At 35.8% G+C, this 27,511-nt stretch overlaps 1 protein-coding gene across 32 annotated transcripts in view; it reads left to right on the top strand.

Moving 5' to 3' along the window:
* Positions 1-27,511, top strand: part of RDX (radixin) — a 157,113-nt gene that overhangs the window by 122,487 nt on the left and 7,115 nt on the right. For 12 of the 32 annotated variants that reach the window (XM_072729877.1, XM_072729879.1, XM_072729875.1 and 9 more), the window contains 4 exons: positions 3,238-3,398; positions 4,324-4,416; positions 7,424-7,666; positions 8,559-11,211. In XM_072729877.1, the coding sequence (XP_072585978.1) occupies positions 3,238-3,398; positions 4,324-4,416; positions 7,424-7,666; positions 8,559-8,723 (662 nt within the window). In that variant the 3' untranslated portion in view covers positions 8,724-11,211. Of the gene's footprint in view, positions 1-3,237; positions 3,399-4,323; positions 4,417-7,423; positions 7,667-8,558; positions 11,212-16,248; positions 16,330-27,511 lie in introns of those variants that run through there. The other 20 variants (XM_072729851.1, XM_072729852.1, XM_072729849.1 and 17 more) reach the window with 2 other exon arrangements.

Here is a 27,511-nt window from a genome sequence, read left to right on the forward strand (position 1 = left end):
TTTGGTTGCATGCCTAACATTGAATATGAAACATTAGGGAGACTTTGGATGATGTTCTTTTCCTTTAGAGAGGATTTAATTTTGACAGGCAGAATATGAGCAGATCATGGGTGGAATTGAGCAGGGTTTCAGACTTTGCTGGTTTTTCCCTCCCTGCTAGTCTGTAGCCCTTTGTGAGGGTCTTCTGAGGGACTGCTTATTTCCTGGAGTCCTTCTGTCTTAGAGGGCCCTGAACACCAGCCTCTGACTCCTGGCTGCAAGAGAGTGTTGATCTTTGTGCTCAGCTCTTTAGCCTATCATAGCTGTTTTTTGCTTGTCTCCTTAGTTTTCTACCCCCATATGTGTACATTTTAGGAGTTGGCAAACATCTTGAGAGGAAATAGCATGAAGATTTTAGAGCTTACTTTTCTATTTACTCCTTTTAACTGTCTTGGCTTCTCAAGCCTTGGGTGCCTTAAGGTAGTACCTCAGTCTGCATCTCTGTCTTCTCAGCCTTGTTCAGCTGCAGGCCTCAGGCTGCTGCACTCTGCTCCACCTCTGTTCCATTCTGCTGGGATTTTTGAATATCTATTTTTTTGTATACAAAATAAATACACACTCAAACCTATATTCTTGTTTATTCTTCTTTCTTACATAAAATGTGTATTGCACATACCCTTTTTTGCACTTTGCTGTTTTCAGCTAATACACTCTTAAACATCATATGCATACACTCCAAGAGATCTTCCTTACTTTGTTTTGGTATGGTGGTGTAATACTCCATTGCTTAGATGTAGTGCAGATATTTTAAAATTGCTTTTATAGTGAGTAATTGGTAATCACACATTCTTAATTCTATGATTTCTAAGAATTAAGACTATGGAACTTCCCTTTGCTTTTTTTTTTTTTTTTTTAACAACAGTACTCTTTTCCTAAGGAAGAATGTGATACTTAATAAACTATTATCTTTGGGAAAAGGAAGAAAACTCTATAATCCTTTTGGGATATAGTTCCTTAATGTATTTTTTACTAATTCTTTTGCCTTTATGTAGTTTCTAAGCTTTGCCCTCAGGGGAACATAAGAGATCATTTGGCTTGCAAAATCTTAGACCTGTCAGAAATCAATTTTTTTTTTTTTTTTTTAGAAATCAAATTTGTGCTCAAGCCTGATGGGGAAGGAGAGCCTTTCACAAATTGTATTAGCTTAAATTTCCTTGATCTACTCCCAAACACCATAACCATTTACATCAATGCAGTACTATTAATGAAAGAAGCAGCTTATTCTTGCAACCTTTAATTTTCTTCCTGAAAGAGCTGATCTTCTAAAAGAAGCCATATTCCTTGATACCCTCTTCCCATATGCCAGACCTCAAAAATTATAGGTCCTAGATTTCTATGAACCAGGGAAGCAAAATACTGATATTATTTACCTTTTTAAGCTAATCCTTCCCTGCAGGTGTTCTAATGGGATCCAAGGTCTTAGAGGCGTGTTTGTTTCATAGAAATACTCTAATATGTGGATTTGTAAACTTTTCTGTAACGGGCCAGATAGTAATACTTCAGGCTTTGCAGGTCACGTGGTCTCTGGTGCAGTGATCAACTCTGCTCTTGCATAGTGAAAGCAGTTGTGTACTGTACATAAACATAGGAGGATATTGAACTAAATGAGGGTATGAGTTCCAGTAAAACTTTATTTACAAAAATAAGGCATTGGGTTAATGGATGATAGTTTTCCAGTCTCTGTTCTCATTTAACTGGGGAGGAAAGAAAGAAGTCATTTCAAAACATTCCTTTCTAGAAGAGACTAGATTTGAAGTTTTGATTTATTTTCAACATTTAAAATAATTTACACTTTTGAATAATTCTTAATAGATCACAAAAGAGCCATAGCCTTGTCTATATTCTTCAAAATGTTACTGAAAAAAACTGACAGAAAATAATGAATATTGGGAAATATTTAATTTAAAATTTAACTTTAAAACCCAAACTTATTATTTTCCTCTTTCATAGTACAGAAGGAATTTTTGTTCCGAGAGAAAATGCATTGTTTTTATTTTCTTTAGTTTGCTGGTTTAGATGAATGATACAACAATGAGTTTTGTGTGCTTTATATATCAATCAACTAGATGGAAAGAATGGTTCTAAGAAAAGTTTGATAAGTTAGCTTGATGTCCCAGTTTTAGAAGGCAAATTCTAAAATGAACAGTCCTAGAGCTTAGACTTGGCAATATCCAATGTTATATACATTTCATCTGTATAGCCAGATAGCCACATAAAATTTTTACATTATTTTATCAAGAATTTAAACTTTAACCAGTCATTTCTCTTCCTGCCCCTCTCCAAACCTCCCAAGTCTTAACTGCAATTACCTAAATTAATTCTGACCAGGACCAACAAAATTAAGAATGGTGAAAAGAAGTGTGTGTGTTACAATTAGCTTTCAAACCTCACAACATACAGATTTGTAGTTGTTCCTCCTTTGGGGAGTATACAAAGAGGGAGAATCATTATTTATAGGACATTGCACCCTCTTAAACAGACAAATTTCTGTTGTTTTGTGTCCCAAAATGTCCTTGTTTTTAAACAAGAGTTGTCAGAATAATGTTTAAAAGTAGTACTTTTAAACTTACATAAAAATTTTTGGCTTTGTACTGATAATGTTTTTTTCTCACTCATCAAATAAGAAAACACTTAACTTTATGATCTGTATACTGAAAGATTAAAATTCATGTCACTTATCTCCAAATATTATCTTGTCTTCATACCTGAAGAATGAATATGTACCAATAATTCAAAAAATTTTAATAATTGATAATTGATAGGATTCACATCAAAATTTCTGTTTTAAATCAGTATCGTTTTCAGTCTTAATGTCTTCAGTTTCCTTATCTGATACTTAGTAAAGTAAAAAAATTTCATAAGTTTTAAAGTGTATTGTTTTATAGAGTTTTGAAATAGATGGCAAGTTGTGTAGGTCAAAACTTTGGAGATATTATTTTTTTTAAAACTAAAGATGTACTTCTAGCCTATGCTATACATTGAATTACAAAGAATTTTCATTTCTTCAAATTTTTTGTATAGTACTTTAAAAAATTATTAGGCTTTTGCCAAGTTAAAACAAAGTATATATATTTATTTGCAGATGTTCTAATTTTAGATTAGATTCTTCATTACCATTTTGGCTTCTTTCGATAATGAGGATAATTGGAATTAACCGCTGTTTGGTGGGGGGGTGGGCGGTGTACATATATTTGACAGAACTAGAAGAACAGACTCGGAAAGCTCTAGAACTGGACCAGGAACGAAAACGAGCAAAGGAAGAAGCAGAAAGGCTTGAAAAGGAACGTCGAGCTGCTGAAGAAGCCAAGTCTGCTATCGCAAAACAAGCTGCCGATCAGATGAAGAATCAGGAACAACTGGTCAGGAACCTGTCTTAGTTCTGTTTCAGAAAAAAGAACAATTGAGACAAAAGCATGATGAAACAAACCTTGTAAAATTCAGTATATTAACATCTGGAAGGCAAACCAAAGCTACAAAGTGTAGAAATAAACCTAAAAGTTTTATTTCGGCCTTAAAAAAAAAAAAATCACCTAAAAATAAAGACATTAAAATATAAATGGAGCCTATTGCTAACAAAAGATTTCAGATTGACTTAAACTTTGCATAAGCCAGTAATGTGGTTTGTTTTTTTGTTTGGTTTTTTTTTTTTTTTTTTTTTTTTTTTTAGATAAATTGACACTATGTTCTCATTCCTTCTTAGAAGATAACTGTAGGCCATAATTTATTGAATGTTTTTGTTTGTTTATTGAAATTGCAAGTATTGAGTAGGCATGACATTTAAAAGATCCTGGAATTAAATATTAGCTCAGACATTTTACTTGCTACATGTCCTTGAGTCTTTGAGCTTCAGATCCTTCCCTTTGAAAAAGGGAGTAAAGGCACCAAATAGGATTGTTGGGGAATCCAGTGAGACTATTTGATAACATGCTCTTTAAACTAGAAAGCATTATATACATTGCATTTTTTTCTTTTGTAGGCTTTAGCAAGTACTTTATTGATCAAAGTTAAAAAATAGCACCTGAGTTGCACATTTAAGTTCCTGCTATGAAACTGGAAGACCTACTTGTCTATTAAATAATAAAACTGCTCTCACTTTGCTTACTAGTTCATAAGACCTACTATAAATATTTATGATCTTAAATATTACCCTTTTTAAAATAAAAGACTGTCTAAAAGAGAAACATATAAAACAGCCCAAGGATGTACATTAAAGCTTTGTTGACAGAGTGTTAATTTTAGAAATGTATTTTTTTTAAGTATTGGTAATCATATTCTTTATTTTAGGCAGCAGAACTTGCTGAATTCACTGCCAAGATTGCACTTCTAGAAGAAGCCAAGAAGAAAAAGGAAGAGGAAGCTACTGAGTGGCAACACAAGGTGATCATTTGTTTCTTCACTCAGTATCATTTATGGAATATCTGTTTTTGTACCCAGTAGTATGCTGAGTTTATAGAGATAAATATAAGATATGGTCACAATTTAGAGGGAAAAGATAACTGTGTATATGAATGTGTGTATTGTAATAAATTACCAATCTGTTGATGCAAGCTAAGTACTTTGGGAACACAGAAGAGGTGATTAATTTCTTTGGATAAAGGCAGGTGTTGGGGAAACCTTTCTAAATTTAAGCTGGATCTTGAATAGTAAATTGAATTTTGGAGTTGAAAAGATTAAAAGTGGTTAGAGACTGCAAAGTTCATCTTTCCAGAGGGAACTGAATGTGAATAGAATGTACATGGCAGACCTGAACCTAAACTTTGGAGTATAGGTTCAGAAATCCTGAGAGATGTAGCCAGAAGATTACAGAGGAAATTAAGTTGTAAAGGGCTTTAAATAAATTGCAAGATGATAGGGAGTGTCTGTAGACATTGGGCTTTGAAGATTTGGAAACAGGACTATAACATGATCAAGTATGGCTTTATAAAAATAATGTAGCAATCAATGTGGAGGATGGATTGTTCTAATGGGTAGATTACCTGAGAAAGAAGAGGAACAGGATTGTTGAGAGACATCTTGTGGTAGACTCAAGGGCATGACCACCAAATAATGGACATGAAGTCTTCAATGGATGCAGTGAAGATGATACATACTGAAATTTCTTTCTTTCTTTTTTTTTTAAAAAAAGATTTTATTTATTTATTTGAGAGAGAGAAAACAGAGGGAGAGAGCACAAACGGGGTGGGGGGGGGGGTTGCAGAGGGAGAGGGAGAAGCAGACTCCCCTGAGCAGAGAGCCTGGCTCAGGGCCCAATCCCAGGACCCCAGGATCATGATCTGAGCCGAAGGCAGATGCTTTACCGACTAAGCCCCCCAGGCACCCCAGGAGTTTGTACTTTTTAGACCCTTCCACCATTTGCTCACTCCTGATCCTCCCTGACACTCTCCACTTCTGGTAACCAGGAATTTGTTCTTTGTATCCATGAGCTCTGTTTTAAAATTTTTTTTACACTTACATATAAATGAGATTATATGCTATTTGTCTTTGTCCTACTTCACTTTGCATAATGCCCTCAAGTTCCATCCATGTTGACATAGACAGCAAGTTTCTTTTTTATGGCTGAATAATATTCACGCGTATATGTAAACCACACTCTTTACCCAGTCATCCTTTGATGAACAGTAGGGTTGCTCTATGTTGGCTGTTATAAATAAGGCTGCAGTGAACATGGTGGTATATATTGTTTCAACTTAGTGTTTTCATTTTTGGGGAATAAATACCTAGAAGTGGAGTTGCTAGATCATATAGTAGTTCTATTTTTAATTTTTTGAAGAACCTCTGTAGTGTGTTCCATAGTGGCTGCACCAATTTACATACTCACTAATAGTGCACACAGGTTCTCTTTTCTCCATGTCCTTGACAATACTTGCTATTTCTTTTTGATAATAGCCATTTTGAGTGGTGTGAGGTGGTAGCTCATTGTGGTTTTGATTTGTATTTCCATGTTGATTAGTGATGTTGAGCACCTGTTCCATGTGTCTGTTGGCCATCTGTATCTTTTATGGAAAGATATCTTCAGATCCTCTGCCCATTTTTAAATCGGATTGTTTTTTAACTGTTGTATGAGTTTCTTATATACTTGGATATGTGATTTGTAAATATTTTCTCCCATTCAGTAGGTTGCCTTTTCATTTTTTTAATAGTTTGCTGTGCAGAAGCTTTTTAGTTTCATGTAGTCCCACTTGCTTATTATTGCTTTTTAACTTTAAAATCCAGAAAATAATTGTCAAGACCAATGTCAAGGAGCTTGCTACATATGTTCTCTTCTAGGAGTTTTATCGTTTTAGATCTTATGTTCAGATTCATGATCATTTTGGGTTGATAATCTGTATGGTGTGTAAAATAGTGGTCTATTTTTATTCTTTAGCATGTGTCTGCTGAGTTTCCCCAATACCTGGTTATTGAAGAGACTGTCCTTTCCTCATTGTATATTTTTGGCTGCTTCACTGTAAATTAATTGATCATATTTGTGTGAGTTTATTTCTGGGCAGACTACATTCAAAATTGACCCAAAATCTTTTATAGCTAATTTGGCAGGACAGTGTCCAGATTAGGACTTTGCATTGTATATGTTTGTTCTAAGTCTCTTTTAAAATAGGACAGTCCTTTTTATGATACCAAATTATTGCAAGGACCTAGAGACTGTCCCTTCTCCTTTATTTTTGTTTAGTTGCTTCCTCGTGGTGTTACCTTCTCCTTTTATTATCATTAGTATTCCTTGTAAACTGAAAGATAGACCTAAAAATTTAAAGGATTGAAGTTAAAAGTTTTTGGCTACAATGCCTTAGAAGTGAGACTGCCATATAATTTATCACCCAAATCAGAACATATTTTAGAGTGAAAGGTGTTGTTATTAATATAATTATGGACCACAGTGTAAAACAGGACTTTTCTAGGCAAACCAACAATATACCACCCAAATAATTGGTAACGTTGGCTATTTCCTGTTGTATCATCTCAGGAGACACTTATTAACGGGTTAACCTAGCATAAATGATTTTAATTGATGACTGGATTAGAGTAATGATGGTCCAATTCCTCATGACTGGGTGACATGTTCCCCCTTGTGGCTAAAACATGATCTCTTAGATGTGGCATTCATTGGCATTATATTAGTACCATTTCTCATCAACCATTTGCATAACAATTTTAGCAACATTTGATCATTCTTGCCAGAATTAACAATTTTATTAGGTTTTGCAAAGTGGCGTATTTTAGTTCTGTCACTCCTACCTGCTGGCATTCCTCTATAAAAATAGAGCTTTCATCAGTAGGGCTTATTTTCATTGCTCTGAAATATAGTTTCTTTTAGGGAAGAAGGATAACTTGATTCTTTTAAGTACCAATTTTAAGGGAACTTGCTGATAAACTTATTTTTAATGTTCAGGCTTTTGCAGCCCAGGAAGACTTGGAAAAGACCAAAGAAGAACTCAAAACTGTGATGTCTGCACCTCCTCCACCTCCACCACCACCAGTTGTTCCTCCAACAGAAAATGAACATGATGAGCATGATGAGAATAATGCTGAGGCCAGTGCTGAATTGTCAAATGACGGGGTGATGAACCATCGAAGTGAAGAGGAACGTGTAACAGAAACTCAAAAAAATGAGCGCGTTAAGAAGCAACTCCAGGTATTTAAAATTTGTTGTTGTATGTGCATTTATAAAATATAGCTAGCATTCCTCCCATTTATTAAGACAAACTTATTAAAAAGGAACACTTTTTTTTTTTAAGCCTTTACCACTAGCTGTCCTTGTGGTTGGTTTATGAGTAGTTGGCTTACAGTCACCTTGTTTCACTTCTTACATCGTAGCAGGTGTTTGTTAGCCTTGGGTGATTAAGCCTTCAGTTACAACTGGAATCAATGTTAAAAGGTAGTAGGTATTTTAATGCTCTTTAAAAGACAAATTAATTTAGTTTTTAACCAGTGAAGTTTACATTAAAAACAATATAATTTATAGACTATCTGTATGACATTATGTAATCTGAACTATTTGTTCACATTTTATAGTGACAAAAGGTCACTATATTAAAAGCACATAGAGCAAAATAGGAAATTTTTAACTTGATTAGACCTTTTTTCCAGAAAAGTTCTCTAATTTTTTAATTGGTGAAATCTTCAAATATTAATAAACAGAAGAAAATTATTTGATAGTTTTAATAAATACACTAAGACTTTGGAGAAAGTTTCTCTCATGGCATAGATTTTAGATCTTAACATTCTGTAATGTCGCCATTGAGCCTTTTTTTGGTAAATCCTTTCAAGTGTTGTATGAGAAAGTTGAGGAAATGTGGAATGTCATGGTTGATGAGTATAGAAATGAAAGGCAATGGGTCTTCCACCTTTGCCACCACCTCTGCTGTGGCTACAATTAAAACAAAGTTACACACTTTAAAGAAAAAGATGTGACAATGGGATTTTTAGTATATGAAAATACAAGATTTGTGGTGTGTGTGTGTGTTCATAGCTTTTTAAAATCTAAGAAAAAAAATCCTAGTCATTTTTTTCTTTTTTAAACATAGGCACTAAGTTCAGAATTAGCCCAAGCTAGAGATGAAACCAAGAAAACACAAAATGATGTTCTTCATGCTGAGAATGTTAAAGCCGGCCGTGATAAGTACAAGACTCTTCGGCAGATTCGACAAGGCAACACCAAGCAGCGGATTGATGAGTTTGAAGCCATGTGAGAGCTGTTATTTTGCATACATGTTCTTCATAAGCTGAACCACCAACAGAGAAAAGCAGGCCTTTGCAGATGTGATGGAACGCATCCCACCTTGCCAAAGCACTTACACCAGTTGACTGTGGTGGCTAAAGACGTACTTGAGGGAAGCACTTCAACATTAAGGCAGTGTGATGTCATGCTTGATTTTCTTTTCCTTTTGGGCCAGGGAGTGGAGGACAGCGTTCCATCGCCTCCTGTCACATTTTCAGTTTCCATTGTTTTTTTTTTCTGTTGGAGATTAACACTAATGATCATGTCTGACAAATGTGTATGCGTGATTTCAGTACTTTGTACAGTTCAAAGGATGATGGTGACTTAATGAGTGTTCAGGTAGAGTGCTCTGTTTCTTTTGCCCCTTCCAAATTTTGCCTGTGTGTATTTCCACATTCTGTCTTGCTCCTGTCTCATTCGGCGTGCCCTTCTCCTAACTTGCCATGCAAATAGCCATAATTCTGCCATCATACAGATCATTGGCAGTGGTTAAAATGAGGGTAGGTGACAGGGTAGATCATGTGATAACTGTGTAGAAGATGGCTATGAATCATGAAAAGGATTTAGAATATTTAACAGTGAAGCATGCAGCTGGTGGTTAATATTTTTAAATCCCAATTTAACTATTGGGTATTTGGTATTTGCTTACTTAATTACAGTCCTCCTTGATAGCTGAATTGATTGGCGTTCATCTCCTGTCATCCTTTGGTTTTCTTTGCCTCCCGTTCACAAAGGTGTAGACAGCAGGTAGTAGTTCCCTAGGAGAATTTATGGAAGAAATACTACCTGCAAATAGTAATTGTCTCTGAAAGGTTAAAAAGTCTGTTTTTCATAGACTGATTTAGACAGATGTTTAATTTAAAATTAAAATTAATTTAAATTAAAAATTTGTTGATAATTTATTATAATCATGAAAAAACAAAAAGCAAAACAACCCAAACCCTGAACCTTTCTGGAAGGGCACCATATAAAAACATTAGTCCCAAAGAAGGGCAGTAATACATACTACCTCACTACTACACCTGTGATGACTGGTTGTTCCAACCCAGTGGAGTGTGTAAAGCTCTGCATTTTATAATACATACCAATACTTTCAATCATGCAAGGAGTATTTCTGAGATTTCCTTTTCCTGCAGAATATCTTAGAATGCTTAATTTTTTACTGCCTTTTTGTTGAGATGAATTGTGGGACTCTGATTTACATTAAAATTGTAAGCTCTTGCTGGTATACTATCTTCCTGGAGGGGTGTTGTATGTCAGAGGAAATTTTGTGTGTGTGTGTGTGTGTGTATGTAAGAGAGTGTGAGTGAGTGAGTGAGTGAGTGAGTGAGAGGGAGAGAGAGATTTGCTCTTGTAGCATATGAATGTCTGTACCTTCATTTCTTGATATAACTGTACATAATCATTTTAGCAGATTCGGTTTCTAAATCATTGTGCTTATTTTTTTCATTCTCTAAAAATAGTTAAATTTGGTTTGTTAATCCTATTTTAGAAATTACAATTTTAGGTTATGTTGAGTTCAATTATGTCTTAAGAAATCTTTCCAGTTTGAAAGATGTTCTGATATTCACATGTTCTAATATTTTGTTTATTGTAAAACATCTAGACTTGGACATAAAGAAAGCCTTGTTTTCTCTGTGTGGTTCAGCTACTTTTCATTTGGTATTATGCACTCAAATTTACATTTATCTATTAAAATTGCCATTTGTTAAGCATTTTTCATGCACAGTAGATTGAAGTTGTGTCCGAAAATATCTCTTGTGCTTTTTTGATTTTGCTGACTATAAAAGGATTAATCTGGGCAGACATATGAAAAGGAAAAGTTGCATTTAATATATTTTTTGGACTTTGTAGGACAAAAGATAACTGGTTAATAACCTTGAAGTGACTGTTGTATGGTGGTTGTGCACATGCTTCAAAATACTGCAGAGGAGAGTATTTCTCCTTGCAGCACATCAGAGGAATAGTTGAACTTTGCTCTTCATGTGTTAAAGCATAAATGTTCACTTTTCCAAAGCATCAAAGCCATTGCCATAGTAAGTGAAAACTTGGACTTCCATTGGATTTTTATTAATTTTCTACATTTTGATTGTGTGCACTACCATTGCTACATCAGTTTGATATCAGTGTTGAAAAACTACCAGTTATATTTGCTGTTTATAATCTATTTGTAGATTAGGATTAAAATGGATTTAATCCATTTTTAAAGCTGTGTGAATTTTTCTAAACAGGAACAACTATTTGCAATATGGGTTTTCATAGTGATTAAATCAGTTATAACTCTTATTAGCAGCTGAGAGCACATGTTCATATAGCAATGTAAAATATATTAATGAGTATTTGGTAAATTCCAACAGGCTTTTACCATTAGCATAATTTTGTGTTGTACAATTAAGTTACAATTACATCTATAATTTTGGATAACATTCATTGGTTAACAATAAAGTGACAAAAGCTCATGCCTTCAAGGTCCACTGTTGTTATTTAACATGGATTTTTTTGCATATTTCTGAAAATTATCATTTTAATTAGACCCATGAATCATCACATCTTAAAAATGAGAAATGGATAGCAAAAATTTTCAAAATCCTCACAGATTTGTCTCCCCCCAAATTATGCCTCTTTTGGTATAAAAGTAATAGTGATTGTTAATTTTGTGAAAAATTAAATTGTTAAATTGACTCTTGATAACAGAAAATTATTTAGGATTTCCAGTCATTGCTTTAAGTGTATATTGTTTATAGTTTCTTTTTCCTAAGGAAAATATAGTTTCATTATCATTGATTATTCTTGCTATTAAAATGCTAATATTCTTTAAAAAACTATATACTAAGTGCATTTATTTAGATACATATTTTAAACACATTATAGTGCAGTTATCATAAATATAGAAGGTTATAGTCTTTTTAAAAGCTTCTAATTTTTAACATAAATATTATTCTTAAATAAGTCATAAATCTGTTCTAAAAGAAAAAGATGGGTTTCTACTCAGTTTATAGTAATATTTAACTGTCACTTTATTTTTTTTCTCAAAGCCAGGTAGTGATTTTTTTATTCCAAGAAAAGGAAGGTAGAATTTTATAAGATTGCTTTATATGTAATTAGAGTTTTTCTTTAAGAACTAGAATTACCACTTACAAAGTTATCGTAGACTATATTGAAACTGTCACTTCTGAGATCATTAGAGAGGAATTTCAATATTAGTGTTAGGATTAAAAATAATAAATGCCACTACTTTCTGTCTCAATTTTTATTACCTTGTTGATTAGTGATGTTTGTAGAAATGAAGCTAAAATCTTTTTAGATCCAGAAGCATCCTATTCTATGTATGCATGAGAAAAAGTTTTTTTTTTAATCTAAAGCTTAAAACTTAAGTTTTAAGTATAAATTATAGCCTTTATCATTAATTTGCTGAACTGATTGATTAGTAAACCAAAGTTTAGTTATCCTGAAGGGAAATCATCTGAGTAGGGAGTTATACTGGTAGACACCTTCCTCTTTTTCTTTTTTTCTTTTTTTTAAGATTTTATTTATTCATGAGAGACACAAAGAGAGAGAGAGGCAGAGACACAGGCAGAGGGCAAAGCAGGCTCCATGCAGGGAGCCTGACATGGGACTGGATCCCTGGTCTCCAGGATCACACTCTGGGCTGAAGGCGGTGCTAAACCGCTGAGCCACACAGGCTGCCCGATCCCTTCCTCTTTTAAGTTTGTTCTAAATGAACAGAACTTCAGCATTTTCTTACTTCATTTTTGTAATTAGAAAATAATCTATCAAATACTTTATTGTGGTTTATTAAGTAAAAGGTCAGCATTCTAGTACATTTCAAAAGTTCAGTGGATTCTGCAGATGTTCTGATAACATGAAATGTCAAGGTAATCCTCACATTCTACATTGGTGGTGAGGAAACCTTGGTTCACACAGTGTTTCACATAGTAAAGCTTATCACAGTCCCATCCTTGACTTTTCCAATTAAATTACCTTAACTCCCATTTTTCCCTCGTGGACCTCCTTCTTAGTACATCCATCTTTTAAGAGTTTAAGAGCTGCCATTTTCCTTCCAGAAAGATCCTGACTCCTCAGTATTTTGACTTCCCTTAAGCTCTGTGATCCAAGGGTTATCTGATTTCACATTACATACACTGCTTTAGGAGTTGACCACAGAATTTTAAGGTTAAAAATCATGACTAAGATAATAACCCAGTGGTACATCTTTTAAATTCAGGTTTATGTTTGGCTCTGGGGTTCTCCAGATTATAATTTAAAGATCTTCATTTAGCCACTATATTGTTATATGCTATAGTCTAGTATATGGCAACAGGAGTAGAATGATGGTGACCCTTTGTTTTGGCCTCTCTTAAAATGTGGAACTTTTTTACTAATTTATCTTAGATCATTTGCATTAATCAGATAAAATACTAGATTTCTTTTAAGATGGCAGCACCACTTTGTTGATTCATGTTATTTGTATGCCCAGATTCCTCCGTGCTTACATCTAGTCAGTTGCTTCCATCCATGTAATTTATTATTTTTATTACTTGGTTCCAGTTGCTCACTTTTATTTAATGATCACTTAATAAATTAAGATTAACTTTGATATTTATGCATGTCATTTAGTTTACTCCTAAAAGTAATAATCCTGGTTTTTGTCACTGTTGACTAAGTCTAAAGAGCCCACGTTTGTCTTACTAGTGGTGATACAGCATCAGAATCTTTGAGATTTATATGATGATCCTTGGAAAAGTTTCTTTTGATAAAACATGGATTATGTGAAATTATTCTTTGTGTTATAACATATGCTATTATATCCCTTTTAATTTTTTGCAAGTTAAAATGTCTTATGTGTTAAACCTAGAAAAATGCATGTATGTTTTAGACTTAGAAGGCAACACCTTCTCCCTCCTTTTCCTTTGGTTTATACTGAAACGTCTATGTAATTCAGGTTGAGCACTGGAATCCTTTATACCATTACTCCATTTATGAAATTATTTACTTTAAAATTTTAGCTATTTTGGATAGAGTTCTGTAATGAAAGAAAGTACTACAACATAAGATCAGAAAAAGAAATTAATAAGGATGAGAATAAGAATTTATAATATAGCTTCTCAAGTTTGCTTATTCTCTGACAGATTACTTAATTTTTATTGTATAGGTCAAATTTTAAACACTGTATTTAAAGATATCCCTTAATGCCTGGGTGGCTCCGTGGTTGAGTGTCTGCCTTCCACCCAGGACCTGATCCTGGAGACCCGGGATCGAGTCCCACGTCGGATTCCCTCCATGGAGCCCGCTTCTCCCTCTGCCTGTGTCTCTGCCTCTCTCTCTCCCATTGTGTCTCTCATGAATAAATAAATAAAATATTAAGAAAATAAATAAAGATATCCCTTAAAAAGTGCCTAATTACAGAAGTTTTTCTAACTTAAGATTCATTTTATATTGACAAACCAATCAAGCATAGTAATTAATAATATCTATATTAAACATTGAGAAGTTTTATGGAGTCAGTTTTCAGTTGAATCTTCGTTTTTTATTTATTTTATTTATTTTTTTAAAAGATTTTATTTATTTATTCATGGAGACAGAGAGAGAGAGAGGCAGAGACACAGGCAGAGGGAGAAGCAGGCAGGCACCATACAGAGAGCCCGACGAGGGACTTGATCCAGAATCTCCAGGATCACGCCCTGGGCTGCAGGCAGCGCTAAACCACTGCACCACCGGGGCTGCCCTGAATCTTTATTTTTTAAATTTGTTAAAAATATATATGACATAAAATTTATCATTTTAGCTACTTTCAAGTAGTGTACCATTTAGTGACATTAATTACATGCATGTTTCACAACTTTTGCCACTATTCATCTCCAGAACTTTTACATCATGCCAAACAGAATCCTTAAACCACTCATTTCCCGTTCCTCCATCTTCCTAGTCCCCAGTTACCACTGTCCTACTTCCTGTCTCCGAATTTGACTACTCTAGGTGACTCACAATATTTGTCCTTTGTGTCTGATCCCTTTCACTTAGCATAATGTTTTCAAGGCTTACCCATGTTATCATATGTATCAGAATTTCACTCTTTCTAAAGGCTGGATAATATTCCATTATATATATATGCCACATTTTTAATCCATCAGTCAGTGGACATTTGGGTTGTTTCCACAGTTTGACTTGTAAATAGTGCTGTGTACTTTTGTATACAAATACCTGTTCAGACCCCTATGTTCAGTTCTTTGGAGTACATATTCAGAAGTAAAGTCGCTGATCTTATGTTTAATTTTTTGAGGAATTGCCATACTATCTGTATAGCAACTGTGCCATTTTACATTCCCATCAGCAGTGCATAAGGGTTCAGTTTCTCCACATCCTCACCAACAACTGTTATTTTTTGTTTTTCTGTTTTTAAGAATGGCCATCCTAATGAGTAAAGGGGTATCTCATTGCAGTTTTGATCATTTCTCCGTGATGCGTTTTTCTGTGATGCTGAACATCTGTTCATGTGCTTATTGACCATTTTTTGTGGAAGTGCTTGTTCATGTTTTGTCCACTTTCAAATTTTTTTTGTTCTTGAGTTATAGTTCTTTATTCTGGATATTAATCCCTTGTCAGATATATGAGTTATAAATAATCCATGGCCAGATACAAAAGTTGCAAATATTCTCTCCCATCCTGTCAGTTGTCTTTTTACACTATTGATAGTGTCCTTTTTTGCACAAAAGATTTTAATTTTAATGAAGTCAACTTATATTTTCTTTTGTTGCCTGTGTCTTTTGTGTTCATGTTGTTCTTTTAAAAAGATTTTATTTATTCATGAGAGACACAGAGAGGCAGAGACATAGGCAGAGGGAGAAGCAGGCTCCCTATATGGAGCCCGATGCAGGACTCGTTCCCAGGACCCCGGGATCACGACCTGAGCTGAAGGCAGACACTCTACCACTGAGCTACCCAGTTGCCCCTCAGGTTCATGTTTTTAAAGAGAAAGCATTTTTTGATAAAGGTATTCTTGAAAAGAGGCAAGGCAGAGAATGATTATGTTCAGTGGTTAGGGTCTGTAAAGAGTAGGCTGTCTTAACTGGGATAGAAAATGTGATTTCACTGTGCACCGATAACAGGATGGTGAAGCTAGGGTGGGCTGGGCCAGGAATTTAAGGAGTCTTGAATCCTGTGCTGAGGTGGTTTAGTTTTGTTTGAAGACATCTGGTGCTTTTGGGGAATGCAGTTACTAAGGAAACAATAACTAAATTTTGCCCCAGAGGAGAATTCATGCTGCTGTGCAAGGTATACTAGAGAGTGCAGAATATAAGGAAAGCTTGATAGAAGAACGTCATGTACAGGAATTGGCTGGAAGAAAGGTTAGAGTCTAGAAATACCTAGATGTAATTTGCTCTCATATTTACTGTGTGTAATTAATACTTTTTCTTCTGCTTATTTTCCAAATGATCTCTTTGGGGGTAGTTAAGACCTCTGTTTTTTTTCTTTTATCTGTGACCTTTTGGAGAGAGGTTCTTCAGTGGCACCAGAAGAGAACCAGAAATGAAAGACGTTCAAGAACAAATGGATTGGATTCTGAGTTCTAATTCCAGGTCTTACACTCTCCTGGACTCCGGTTTTGTGTTATTTTTAAATATTTATTTATTATTTTAGAGAGAGAGTATGCACGCGTGTGTGTGGCAGTGGGGGCAGAGGGAGAAAGGAGAGTCTTAAGTAGACTCCGTGCTGATCACAGAGCCCAATGACGGTCTGACTCTCACGACTCTGAGGTCACACCTGAGCCCAAACCAAGAGACGCTTAACTTAGGCATCACCCAGGTATCCCTGTACTCCAGTTTTTATGAGCAATTTCAGAGTTCTGAATTAGATGGTCTGATTCAGCATATTTCTCTGGAAATCTGATTTAGACACTTAGATTCCAGATGCGCTGTCTTCCACAAAGTGTAATGCCTGATCAAGGGTTAATATCCACGTACTTTGAATCACGAATACTTGTTTGTGGTTGAAAACTATTAATGCAGAGTGTGCTTACAATAATAATTGCATCAGTGTCATTTCTGCTCCCAATTGGCCCTGATAATGTAGTGACTGGAAGAAACTTAAAGGATTTTTTAAAATAGGTTTTAAGTGGTTAGAAAAATAATTTCAGCTCATTATGAAGGGGTTATATTAGTTACAGAAACAACTAAGTGAAGATTGTCTCAACATACACATGCAATTATTCACTGGCTGTGGCAGCTTCGAACAACTTACTGTGGAAATTTCTGTAGGTTTTTAAAAGTTAAGATTTGATTATGCCTCATCAATGTGGCTTTTGCTAGAAGTATGACTTGATTCATCTGTTTATGCCCAAATGATACATTAGGGTTTTTCTTCCTTTTTGTTTTTGCTTATTTTCCCCAGATAATTCCTAGTACGATATACTTGTTAATTTTTAGGCCATAAAACTTTTGGGTTTTTTTTTTTTAATTTTTATTTATTTACTTATGATAGTCACAGAGAGAGAGAGAGAGAGAGGCAGAGACATAGGCAGAGGGAGAAGCAGGCTCCATGCACCGGGAGCCCGATGTGGGATTCGATCCCGGGTCCCCAGGATCACGCCCTGGGCCAAAGGCAGGCGCCAAACCACTGCGCCACCCAGGGATCCCCAAAACTTTTGAATGTAAGTAAATACATTTTGGTAATCTGAGTTACAAGTGGATGGTTTTCCTCCTCCACTAACTTTAAAATATAATACCTTAACCATTGGTATGTGGGTTAAATGTAGAATATTACAGCTTTTTAATTTGTGTGTTTTAAAAGTACTTTCTACCAGAAGACAAAATCTTTCAGTGTATGCAAAAGAAAATCATAATTCAGCAGTCTGTTTACTTTTTAAGTAGTATTTGCAAATGTGGTATCAAGCACTGTTTATAATGAACCGTGGAATGAGAACCCAGAACCTAATCATCTGTATACTTTATTTATAATCTTGTTTAATGTGCTGGGCCGCATTACATTCCAGTATAAGTTGATGCTTTAAGGATGTTTATAATGAATTTGGGAGACACAGACTGTATTAAAGGCTATGCATCAAAATGTATAGAAAATATATTCATTGGAAAAGTGGTTTTGCATCTTTAGTGGGTATTATTGGCATTAACATTTTTGGGGTGTTCTCAAGCATTAGGAATACTGGAAGCGAATCTGTCTTCTAGATTACTGGTCTGATGTCTTCAGGTAAGAAGATGTTCTCTACCACCTTTTATTTTTGAACCATTGTTCTCTAGTTCTTAGGCATGAAAAATTTAAAAGATTTTTCAGTTTAATGATGTTATGAAAGAAATGGTGAGGGAGGGGAGACAGAGAGGCATGGTAAGACTATTACAGGAATTGGCTGGAAGAACAAAAGTGGTAAGACTATTACATGTATACTTACGCATTCATAGTGCCATTCCTTCCGCCAGGGGTTTGCAGAGGCATTGCTGTTTTGGGGGGATGGCTGAGACCCTTTGTGTTGTGGAAATTATAGTTAAGTCAGAGTTAAGACATAGACCCAAAGTGAGATGTAGAAAGTAAAATATTAAATACCAGAAGAGAAAGGTGCAATAAAATGTGCAGAAGTTAGTTGGGAGTTAAGTTAGAGGTTGTTTAGTAGGTGCTAGTTAGCAGATGAGAAGCATGATATCGACTTGAGTGATCTGGCTGGGAAATGTGTTCTTCATTTGTAAGATTATAGCAGTTTGGGAAGCATCAAACGTTATAAATTCATTACAAAGCAGGCCAGCTAATATTGTACATTTGTTAACTTCGTTCTCTGCCACTGAGGAGCTGCATATTATGTAATATCCAATGATACTGCCCTTGGATAGTGTGTGTCTGATATTCTTATAGTAACAGTTTATTGAATATAAGCAACCTTATTAATAATGGTTCATATTAGAATAGACAGTATTGACACACACACACATATATATGTTTACATATGTGTATATATAAAACATAATATTAATGAAAGTAATCATAACCGTATTATCTACTGTATTTAACTTACCATTAAGTTTAGCATTTTTTACTACAAATTTTTCTTTTACCTTAAGTAAATACCTTAAGTAAATATTAGGATATATATTACCTCAAGCAGTACAGGTAGAATTTCCATCTGAAACCCTGGTTAATTGTGTTGATTTTTGTAAATTTATAATGATAATACCTTGTATCATAGGAAAGCACCAGAAAACTGGGGTATTTCAGGATTTTTTGGTTATTTTTCTTTGGAGGCTTTTATTAAAGCATTAAAATGGTCAAGTTACTGTCAGTTCCCTTTTTTATTAAAAGAACACTCAGAAAAGTAGATATTAAGTCACAAATATTTTTAGGAATATTGTTTTTCATTGGCTTCCAGTGTTACCAAATCATGTGTGGGATTGCCAAATTCTAAGGGTACTTTATATTTTAGGTGCTGCTTAGCTACTTTGTGACCAATGTCTTACTTTAAAAAGTTAAATCATTTGAATTTTAAAAAATAAATGATACACGAAACATGGAACATATCAGTAGATAGAGGAGGATAGCAATGAAAAATGAGCCTTCTTTCTTGTCCTCTAACTCTCCAGCCTCTCGCAGAGGTCACTGTTTCCACCTATTCCTCCTGCCTGAGGAGATCTGGACGTTACACACATATGTCTTATGTACTTACTTTCGTTCGTGTACATCCGAACTTTCTGTACACACGGTTGTGTACTTCTTTCACTGCTTGCTGGAAATCATCACCTGTCAATACAAAAATACCATAGCATTTAACTGTACAGATGCTCCTTAACTGCTGATGAACAGTTTTTTACCAATCCTTGGCTGTTTATAAACAATACTGTAGTGTATTGCACAAACACTGCTTGTGTTTTATTATAAGAAATTGTGTTACAGTCTAGGGAATGAGGTAAGTTGACTTTTTTTTTTTTTTATTTTAGGTATTCCAAAATTACAGGTAATTATTTTTTACTTAAATGTTGTAGGTGTGCTTTTTACATATAACAAATTTGAATAGCAATATGTGCTTATGGAAGCACCTTTAATAGGAAGAGAAATACTTCTCTCTATTAATTCAATTTCTGTGTATCAGGTTTACTTAAAAGGTGACATGGCCATAATGGTTTTAACATTTCACCTTTGGGGCCCCAAGTGAGAAATATCTGCCAATAAAACTTCTGACTTCTTCAAATTCTGTAGTCAGAAAATGTTACTTAAAAAAAATCAGTAGGGTAGGGTTTTCTAAATGTACGTTGGTGGCTTTTTGGTTCTTAATTTCCTTCTATGGCCATCATATCCTCAGTGGTTTGAGTTTGTATTCGCCTACTTTTGTTAAAACAGCGAATGATAAGCTTAGGTCATTGAAAGACACTTAATGATAGAAGGTACTTTACCACGACACCAGACAGCAAAAGTATTATAGAAATTAGATTCTGCGAGGTTTTCTTTCTTTTTTTTTTTTAGGAGGGAAATTAACTTAGTGTTTTTTGAACATCTTCTAAGCTACAATGTATGTGTGGTCTTCTCATACTTAGTTCACTGTGCTAATGTGGTCTTTCTGAAGTTAAAATGTCCTTTGATTTTAGAGCTTTCTTTTGAGATCAAATATTGCACTTGTGCCTATAAACTTTGACCATTGACCATAAATCATTTTCTTAAGTGATTTTCTTGGGTCATAAATAATTGGGAGTGGGATGTATACACCCTAGATTTGTTTCAGAAGTGCTAATGATACTTCATGTTAATCAGATAGAAGAAACATTGATCTTAGTGGTTTGTGGTCTCTCTCCCCCTTTTTCCATTAGATTCACACTAAATTCTAGGCCAACTTATCAGGAAGGCCTGGAAGTCTGTAATGTTCACCATTTTCCATCACTCTTTCTCCCTCTCACTGCTTGCTCCTGCCTCCATACTCCTTAGGAGAGCAAATCCATTCTTTCAGTGAATCAGGCCCAAACCCTGACCATATATATCACTCTTCTCTCATATCCACATCCAGCCCAACCACAAACCTGTTGGTCCAACATTAAAAATATATAATATATCCAGAATATGAGCACTTCATCCATCCTTCACAGCTGTTGCCCTGTTGCATACACCAGGGTTGCTAGAGCCTTGTGATGAGTTTTCTTGATTCCTCTCTTGGTATTCTAGTCTATTAAGACAGCAGCCTTAAGAAGGTAAGTCAGATCCTACCATTTCTCAAAATCCTCGAGGCTTTCCATCTAAGAATAAAAGCCATAATCTTCTCAGTGGCTTTCAGAGCCCAAGATCTGGTCCCTTGTTGCTCTTGGACCTCATTTGTTGATTTCTCCTTCTCTCACTAGATTAATGTCAGCTGGCTTCTTTCTTAATCTTTAGCCAGAGCTCCTATTACCTCAGCTTAGTATGCCTTCCCCCCCACCCCCAGATATCTTTATAATTTATTTCTTTGTGATCTCTGGGATTTTGCTTAAATGTCCCCTCACTTGTGGTCTTCCCTTACCACTTTATTTAAAATTGCATCGTTCCCAGTATTCCCTACACATTTCTTTCCATTTTTTTTCCTCTGTAGCACTTGCCATCTCACATACTGTATGTTTATATTTGTATACAGATCTCCCTTGACTTATGATGGGGTTACATTTGTTAAGCTGTAAGTTGAAAATATCCTAGGTAGAAAAAGCATCTAATACACCTAATCTCCCAAACATCATAGTTTAGTTTAGCTGACCTCGGATGGGCTCACAACATTTACATTAGCCTATAGTTGGGCAAAATTGTCTAACACAAAGCCTATTTTATAATACAGTGTTGACAGTCTCATGTAATTGGTTGAATACTACACTGAAAGTAAAAATAGGATAGTTGTCTCGGTACAAAATGGTTGTCAGCATATGAGTTGTTGACCTTCATGATCACTCCGGGCTAACCTGGAACTCTGCCGCTGCCTAGCATCAGGTGACAGGATGGTACTGCATATTACTAGCCTACAGAATTCAAATTTTGAAGCATGGTTTTTACCCAATGTATATCACTTTCATATCATTATAAAGTTGTAAGTCAGGGACTGTCTGCATCATTTATTGTCTGCCTTCTCCCACTGGAATGTAAGCTTACATGGAATGTAAGGCAGGAATTTTGTGCAATGATATGCGCTCAGTGCCTAGAGCAGTGACTGGCACATGGTAGGTGCTCTCTATGAACTGTGAAGTGAATAGGATAAAGTATGAAAGCTCAGAAGGAAGGCATCTAATCTTTCTGGAAAGGTCCAGGGAAGACTTCCTGGAAGGAGATGATCTGTAAGCCAAGTCTTTAAAAATGAATTATTCTTAAATGGGTGGGGGGAGGGAATAGGAAGACTAGATAGAAGGAGCTACATATACAAACCCATGAAGGCACAGAAAAAGTGATTGTGGTGGAATTAATTGTCAGTTTATATTATAAAGGTTGAAGTTTGAGATTCAGAAGGTAGGGTCATGAAACACTAGAAAATCATGAGAGGAAGTAGATGTGTGTGTGCCTTTGACATTTCTTTTGGGACAATTTAAGTTTGGAATGCTGATGGAATGTCAGTTGAAATTTCCCAAGGGTAAAGTGTAAGAAGGGGGAGACTGGGTTTAGTATAGAACCTTGGTGAGAATACAATGTTTAGTGCCAAAGCAAGAGATGGGAGAGAGAACTGCAGAAACACTCCAGGGCAGGGGTTTGGGTGGCACATTTGACCACCAGTGTCTTAGGAAAAAGGTCTGTTACAGTATTTAAAGTGTACACTGGTTTTGGCAACAGGAAGATAATTGAAAAGAGCACTTTCCCTAGAATTAGAATAGTTTTTTTTTTTTTTTCACTTAACTGTATAGTGTCTTCTGGAACATACTCCCACAAATGTACGCATACAGCAGGAAAATGCTCCTCCTGGTGGTTTCTCTGTCAACTACAGACATCTGAAGCTGACACCAGTGTGCATCCTGGCAAATGGCCATCTGTGTCCTTGTTCACCTTTGGGGGATGGATGTTCCATGTGGCCCTTGAATGATTGAACCTACTCAATTTCACTCATTAAACATTTGTTAAATACTTGTAGATTTTGAGGATTTGCAGATAATTTCAAAAATTCATAGACTAGAGAAGGAAACAGAAGAGTTAAACAATGTGACAATGAGACAAGTAAACAAGAGAACACATACAAAGATTAGCAGCCAGCCTCTTGCTGACATCTGTAGGCAGGCCAAGGCTCTGGTGATGGTCAGCAGTTAATTCAGGAACAAGTACCATTCTCTGCCCCACCCCACCCCACCCCCGCTTCCTTTTAAGGCTGAGGGAACATCTCCGTGGATGTCCAGTGGTGGTCTCAATGCTGTTTGCAGGGGTTCCAGGGAAAAAATCACACCTTCAGAATAATTTCTAAAGCTAAAACGAGGGGGCATCAGCTAGCTGTATGGGTGGAAGCTGGTCTGGGAGAAAAAAAGAGCTCCAGAGCCCAGTAGGGGGCAGTGCTGAGTAGTGGTAGGACTGCCCTGGGGTATGGGTCAGGCCAATTCTAACTTGGGCTGATTCTAGAGACCTCAGGGAAGGTGAAAATGAATTTTGTGTATGTTCTGGAGCTGCCAAGGAACTTTTGGTGGGAGGAGTCCTTGAATTTACTCATCCAAATATTTTAGTACCTAGTACCTGCCAGGCACTGTCTACATACTGGTCATTGAAAATATGAGTCACTAAGATTAGATCCTACTTTCTACAGGACAACATGAAACAGAGTAATTAACAGGTTGTAAATTAGATTGAATCGTGAAATTGCCACTATCCAACATCTTTGACCTATAAAAGCAACATATTTACATCAATACTATGAAAGAACAGTGGACTGAGTAGGGGCAAATATGAGGATGATAACTGGGGGTAAGAAGGTCAGAAAAAGTCTCTGTAAGAAGTGGCTTGTAAGGTGCCTCCTGAAAGAAGAGAAGGCCAGCTGCTTCTCTTCTTTTATTTAAATAAGGATGATAAACGCAAACGTGGGAGGGATCAAAGGAGTGCCCAGGGCCTTGTGGGGATGATGTATCCCCTGAAACCTTGTGCTCTGAGTAGCCCAGCAACATCTCATGTGGGAGGCCCACTGTTGCTGTGCCTTCTGGTTTTCCAAGATAAGCTTTGTAAAAAAAAAAAAAAAAAAAAAAAAAAGAGTATACAAAGAATAATGCTTAAGATAAGCTGAAATATAATTTTTATGTGAAATCTAAATTTTATATGTCAGGTACTTCAAAAAGTTTAGAAAATGTTTTGTAAACCGAGCAATGTATCTGCTTGCTGGAAGTGGCCACTGGACACTATTATCTTTGTTGTAAAGCATACCAGGTAGAAGGAACAGCTTATGCAAAGACAAGAATCAAGAAAAGGTTTGACTTGTTGAAGGAACAGAAAGGAGGGCCGTATGTCTCCAGAGCTGAGTGAGCCCAGAGAGGGGAGTATTGTACGGGGTGAGATGGGACAGGAGCCGGGTCCCAAGGAGCTCACAGAGGTCTGTGGGCAGGCATGCAGGTGTGGATTTGGTGTGCACACAACCAGCACATACCCTGGGGCTGCCCAGGGTGGCATCTGCTGAGAGGAAAGGATCCCTTCCCCAATCCACACAAAGATGTCCTAAATGCCACAGGTGTCCTTGAAGATTGGTGCTCCTTTTTACTACAAAACACTGACTACTTTCCCAGTTGAGATGTGTTTACATGACAGCACCCTTTGGTGGGTTTTCTTGTCCACACAACTCCAAGTGGATGCATCCAGTGATTTGAAGGCCTAAGAATTATGCTTTAAATATGGAGTTGAATATGGAGTAACAGTGACCTAAAGATCAGACCCCATGACGTTGAAGACCAGACTTACTTGCTTAGCTGTTTTTGGTTTTGTTTTTTAAAGATTTAATTCATTTATCCATGAGAGACACAGAGAGACAGAGAGGCAGAGACACAGGCAGAGGGAGAAGCAGGGTCCCTGCAGGGATCCTGATGTGGGACTCGATTCCAGGTCCAGGATCACGTCCTGGACTGAAGGTGGCACTAAACCGCTGAGCTACCTGGGCTGCCCCTTGCTCAGCTGTTTTGTGTGGGCTGGTAACACCAACCTGCCAAGAGTTCAGTGCTCTCATTTCCAAGATAAGGTGACTGTCACTTAAAGTTGAAATACATGATGTATTCTTGTAGAGGTGAGAACTCATCCTTTTCTTTTTACTGAGTGTTAAAGCCTTGGAAATGAAAAGAAAGATGGATGCTCAAGGGATCTCAGACATCCAGAGGAAAGTGAATCTCAGAAGTGAAAATGAATAGGGATAGAAATTGGCTTTCTCAACCATGCAATGGGGGTTGGATAAAATTTTCAGGAGCTCAGTGAGCAGGTCCTTAGTGATAAGAGCTAAACTTAGTCTGGAAAAGATTCAAGAGTTTGAGGATCAGAGGGAAGAAGGCTCTTGCGAGGAGACTTGCATTCCAGGGAAGAGAAGAAGGCAGCTGCAGTGTAAAACCCAGAAAGTGAAGTCCATCATTCAAGACAGCCTGACAGGTGAGGTTAACACCCAAGTGAACGTCTGCAGGAGGAGATGGCTAAGTTAGCTTTCAGAACTCAGTGTGATAGTGTTTCATTAAAATCATCAGTCACTTTTTTGTCATTTATTAGAATATTTGAAGAGAGAAAGCATAATTAACATTTTCCAGATGCTCTATGTGGGTTATTTGATTTGCTTTGTAGATGAAAGTGGGTCTGATTTAACTTTCCTTATGATTCTTTGAGCTATTAGATTTTTGCCTGCAGAATTAAAATGAAAATTATATTTTTAAAAGAAATCACTGTGATTGCTTATATTTTGCTTTCAGATTGGTAGACTCTAATTATCGAATAAAGGCAGAAGTTGGCAAACTCTGTACAGGTCCAGGTATTAAATATTTTTTACTTTATAGGCCAAATAGGCACAACTCTGCTATTGTAATACAGAAAGAGCTAAAGCCATGGTAAATGAATGAGGAAGGCTGCCTTCGAATAAAACTTTATATGTGGGGCATGTGGGTGCCTTAGTCCCTTGAGCTTAAGACTCTCGAGTTAAGCTCAGGTCATGACCTCAGGGTCCTGAGATGGAGCCCCACATCGGGCTCTGTGCTCAGTGTGGAGTCTGCTCCTCCCTCTGTTCATATGTGCTCTGTCTCCCTCTCTAAATAAATAAATCTTTATTTTAAAAGAACTTTATACATGGACACTGTAATCTGAATGTTACTTAATTTTTATGTATTATGAAATATTTTTCTTTTGATTAAAAAAATGTATATTAAAATCATGATCTCTTCAAAAACAGATAAGGGAGCTGGATGTGGTCCATGAGCCATGGTTTACTGACCCCTGAAATTAAAGGATTTGAAAGTCAGTCCTGTTTTCCAAAGGCCAGTGGTGTGATTTTCCTGTCTAGAATTTTATTTGAATATAGAAGGGTCTTATTTTGCTGGAATTTTTTTTTTTTTTTTTTACACATTTGAAAAACTTTCAGCAGTAGTTCTCATGAGCATGCATCAGAATCACCTGGAAAGTTTGTTTAAAACGCTGATTGCAGGGGCCCCTCCCCAAATGCCTGATTCAGTGAATCTCCATGGGGCCCAGGAACTTGCATTTTTAGCAGATGAGGCTGATGCTGCTGTTCTGGGACCCCTCATGAGAAGCACTGACCCGAGGGAAGATGTGCCCAACACTGTGGGAATCATGTGGTTGCATTTATTCAGTGTCCCTAGAATGACTATTGAGTTTTCCACCTAGATGGTTTCTTTAAGACCTTCACAATTCTGATGGTTTAAAGACCAAAGATAATGGTACCAAATCTGTAACTTTCCTGTTGTATTTTCCTCCATTAATATCTGTTTTAAACCCTTAAAAAACTAGAGAAGGTCTTACCAGAGTGTTAGGGAAAGAAAGGTTTCTTGGAGCTATATAAAGGAATATATATATATATATATATATATATATATATATGTATATACATATATATATTCTTATATATTACTTATATATATTAATATATATTATATATACATATATATATATTCTTATTATATATTACTAAATTATTATTAAAACGCATTATAATATTATACAGATGACCCCTTGTATGACATGGGAGCTCAGGGTACCAGCCCCCTGCTCAGCTGGAAATCCATTTGTAACTTCTGACTCCCCCAGAACTTAACTACTAGTAGTCTACTGTTGAGTGGAAGCTTTACCAGTAACAGTTGTTTAACACATATTTTATATGTATTACATACTGTATTCTTACAATAAAATCAGCTAGAGAAAAGAAACTGCTATTAAGAAAACCATAAGGAAGGAAAATACATTTACAGTACTGGACTGTATAAAAAAAATCCACATTCCACATGTAAGTAGACCTGCATGGTTCAAACCACTATTGTTCAAGGGTCAGTGTGTATATATATATGTGTATATATATGTGTATATTATATATTATAATGCTTCACAGAATTTCTTTATATTTTGGTTATTAATCTTCTGACACTTAAATGTTTTACAGTTATCTCCTTCTAAGTTGTACCTCATCTTTTTATCCTTTTATTTTTTTGATGGAGAAACTTTTAAATTTTATTGTAGCTTAATTTATACATCTTTTTTCTTAGAATTTTGTGGCAGGTTTTTTTTTGATGTGTATCTTATTTAAGAAATTCTTACTTTCCTGGAGGTCATGAAGGTATTCTGCATTTTTTTCTAAGAGTTTTGCATTTTTAAGTTTTCTTCTACATGATTGGT

This window comes from Vulpes vulpes, chromosome 12 (genome assembly GCF_048418805.1).
Source record: "Vulpes vulpes isolate BD-2025 chromosome 12, VulVul3, whole genome shotgun sequence".
NCBI lineage: Eukaryota > Metazoa > Chordata > Mammalia > Carnivora > Canidae > Vulpes > Vulpes vulpes.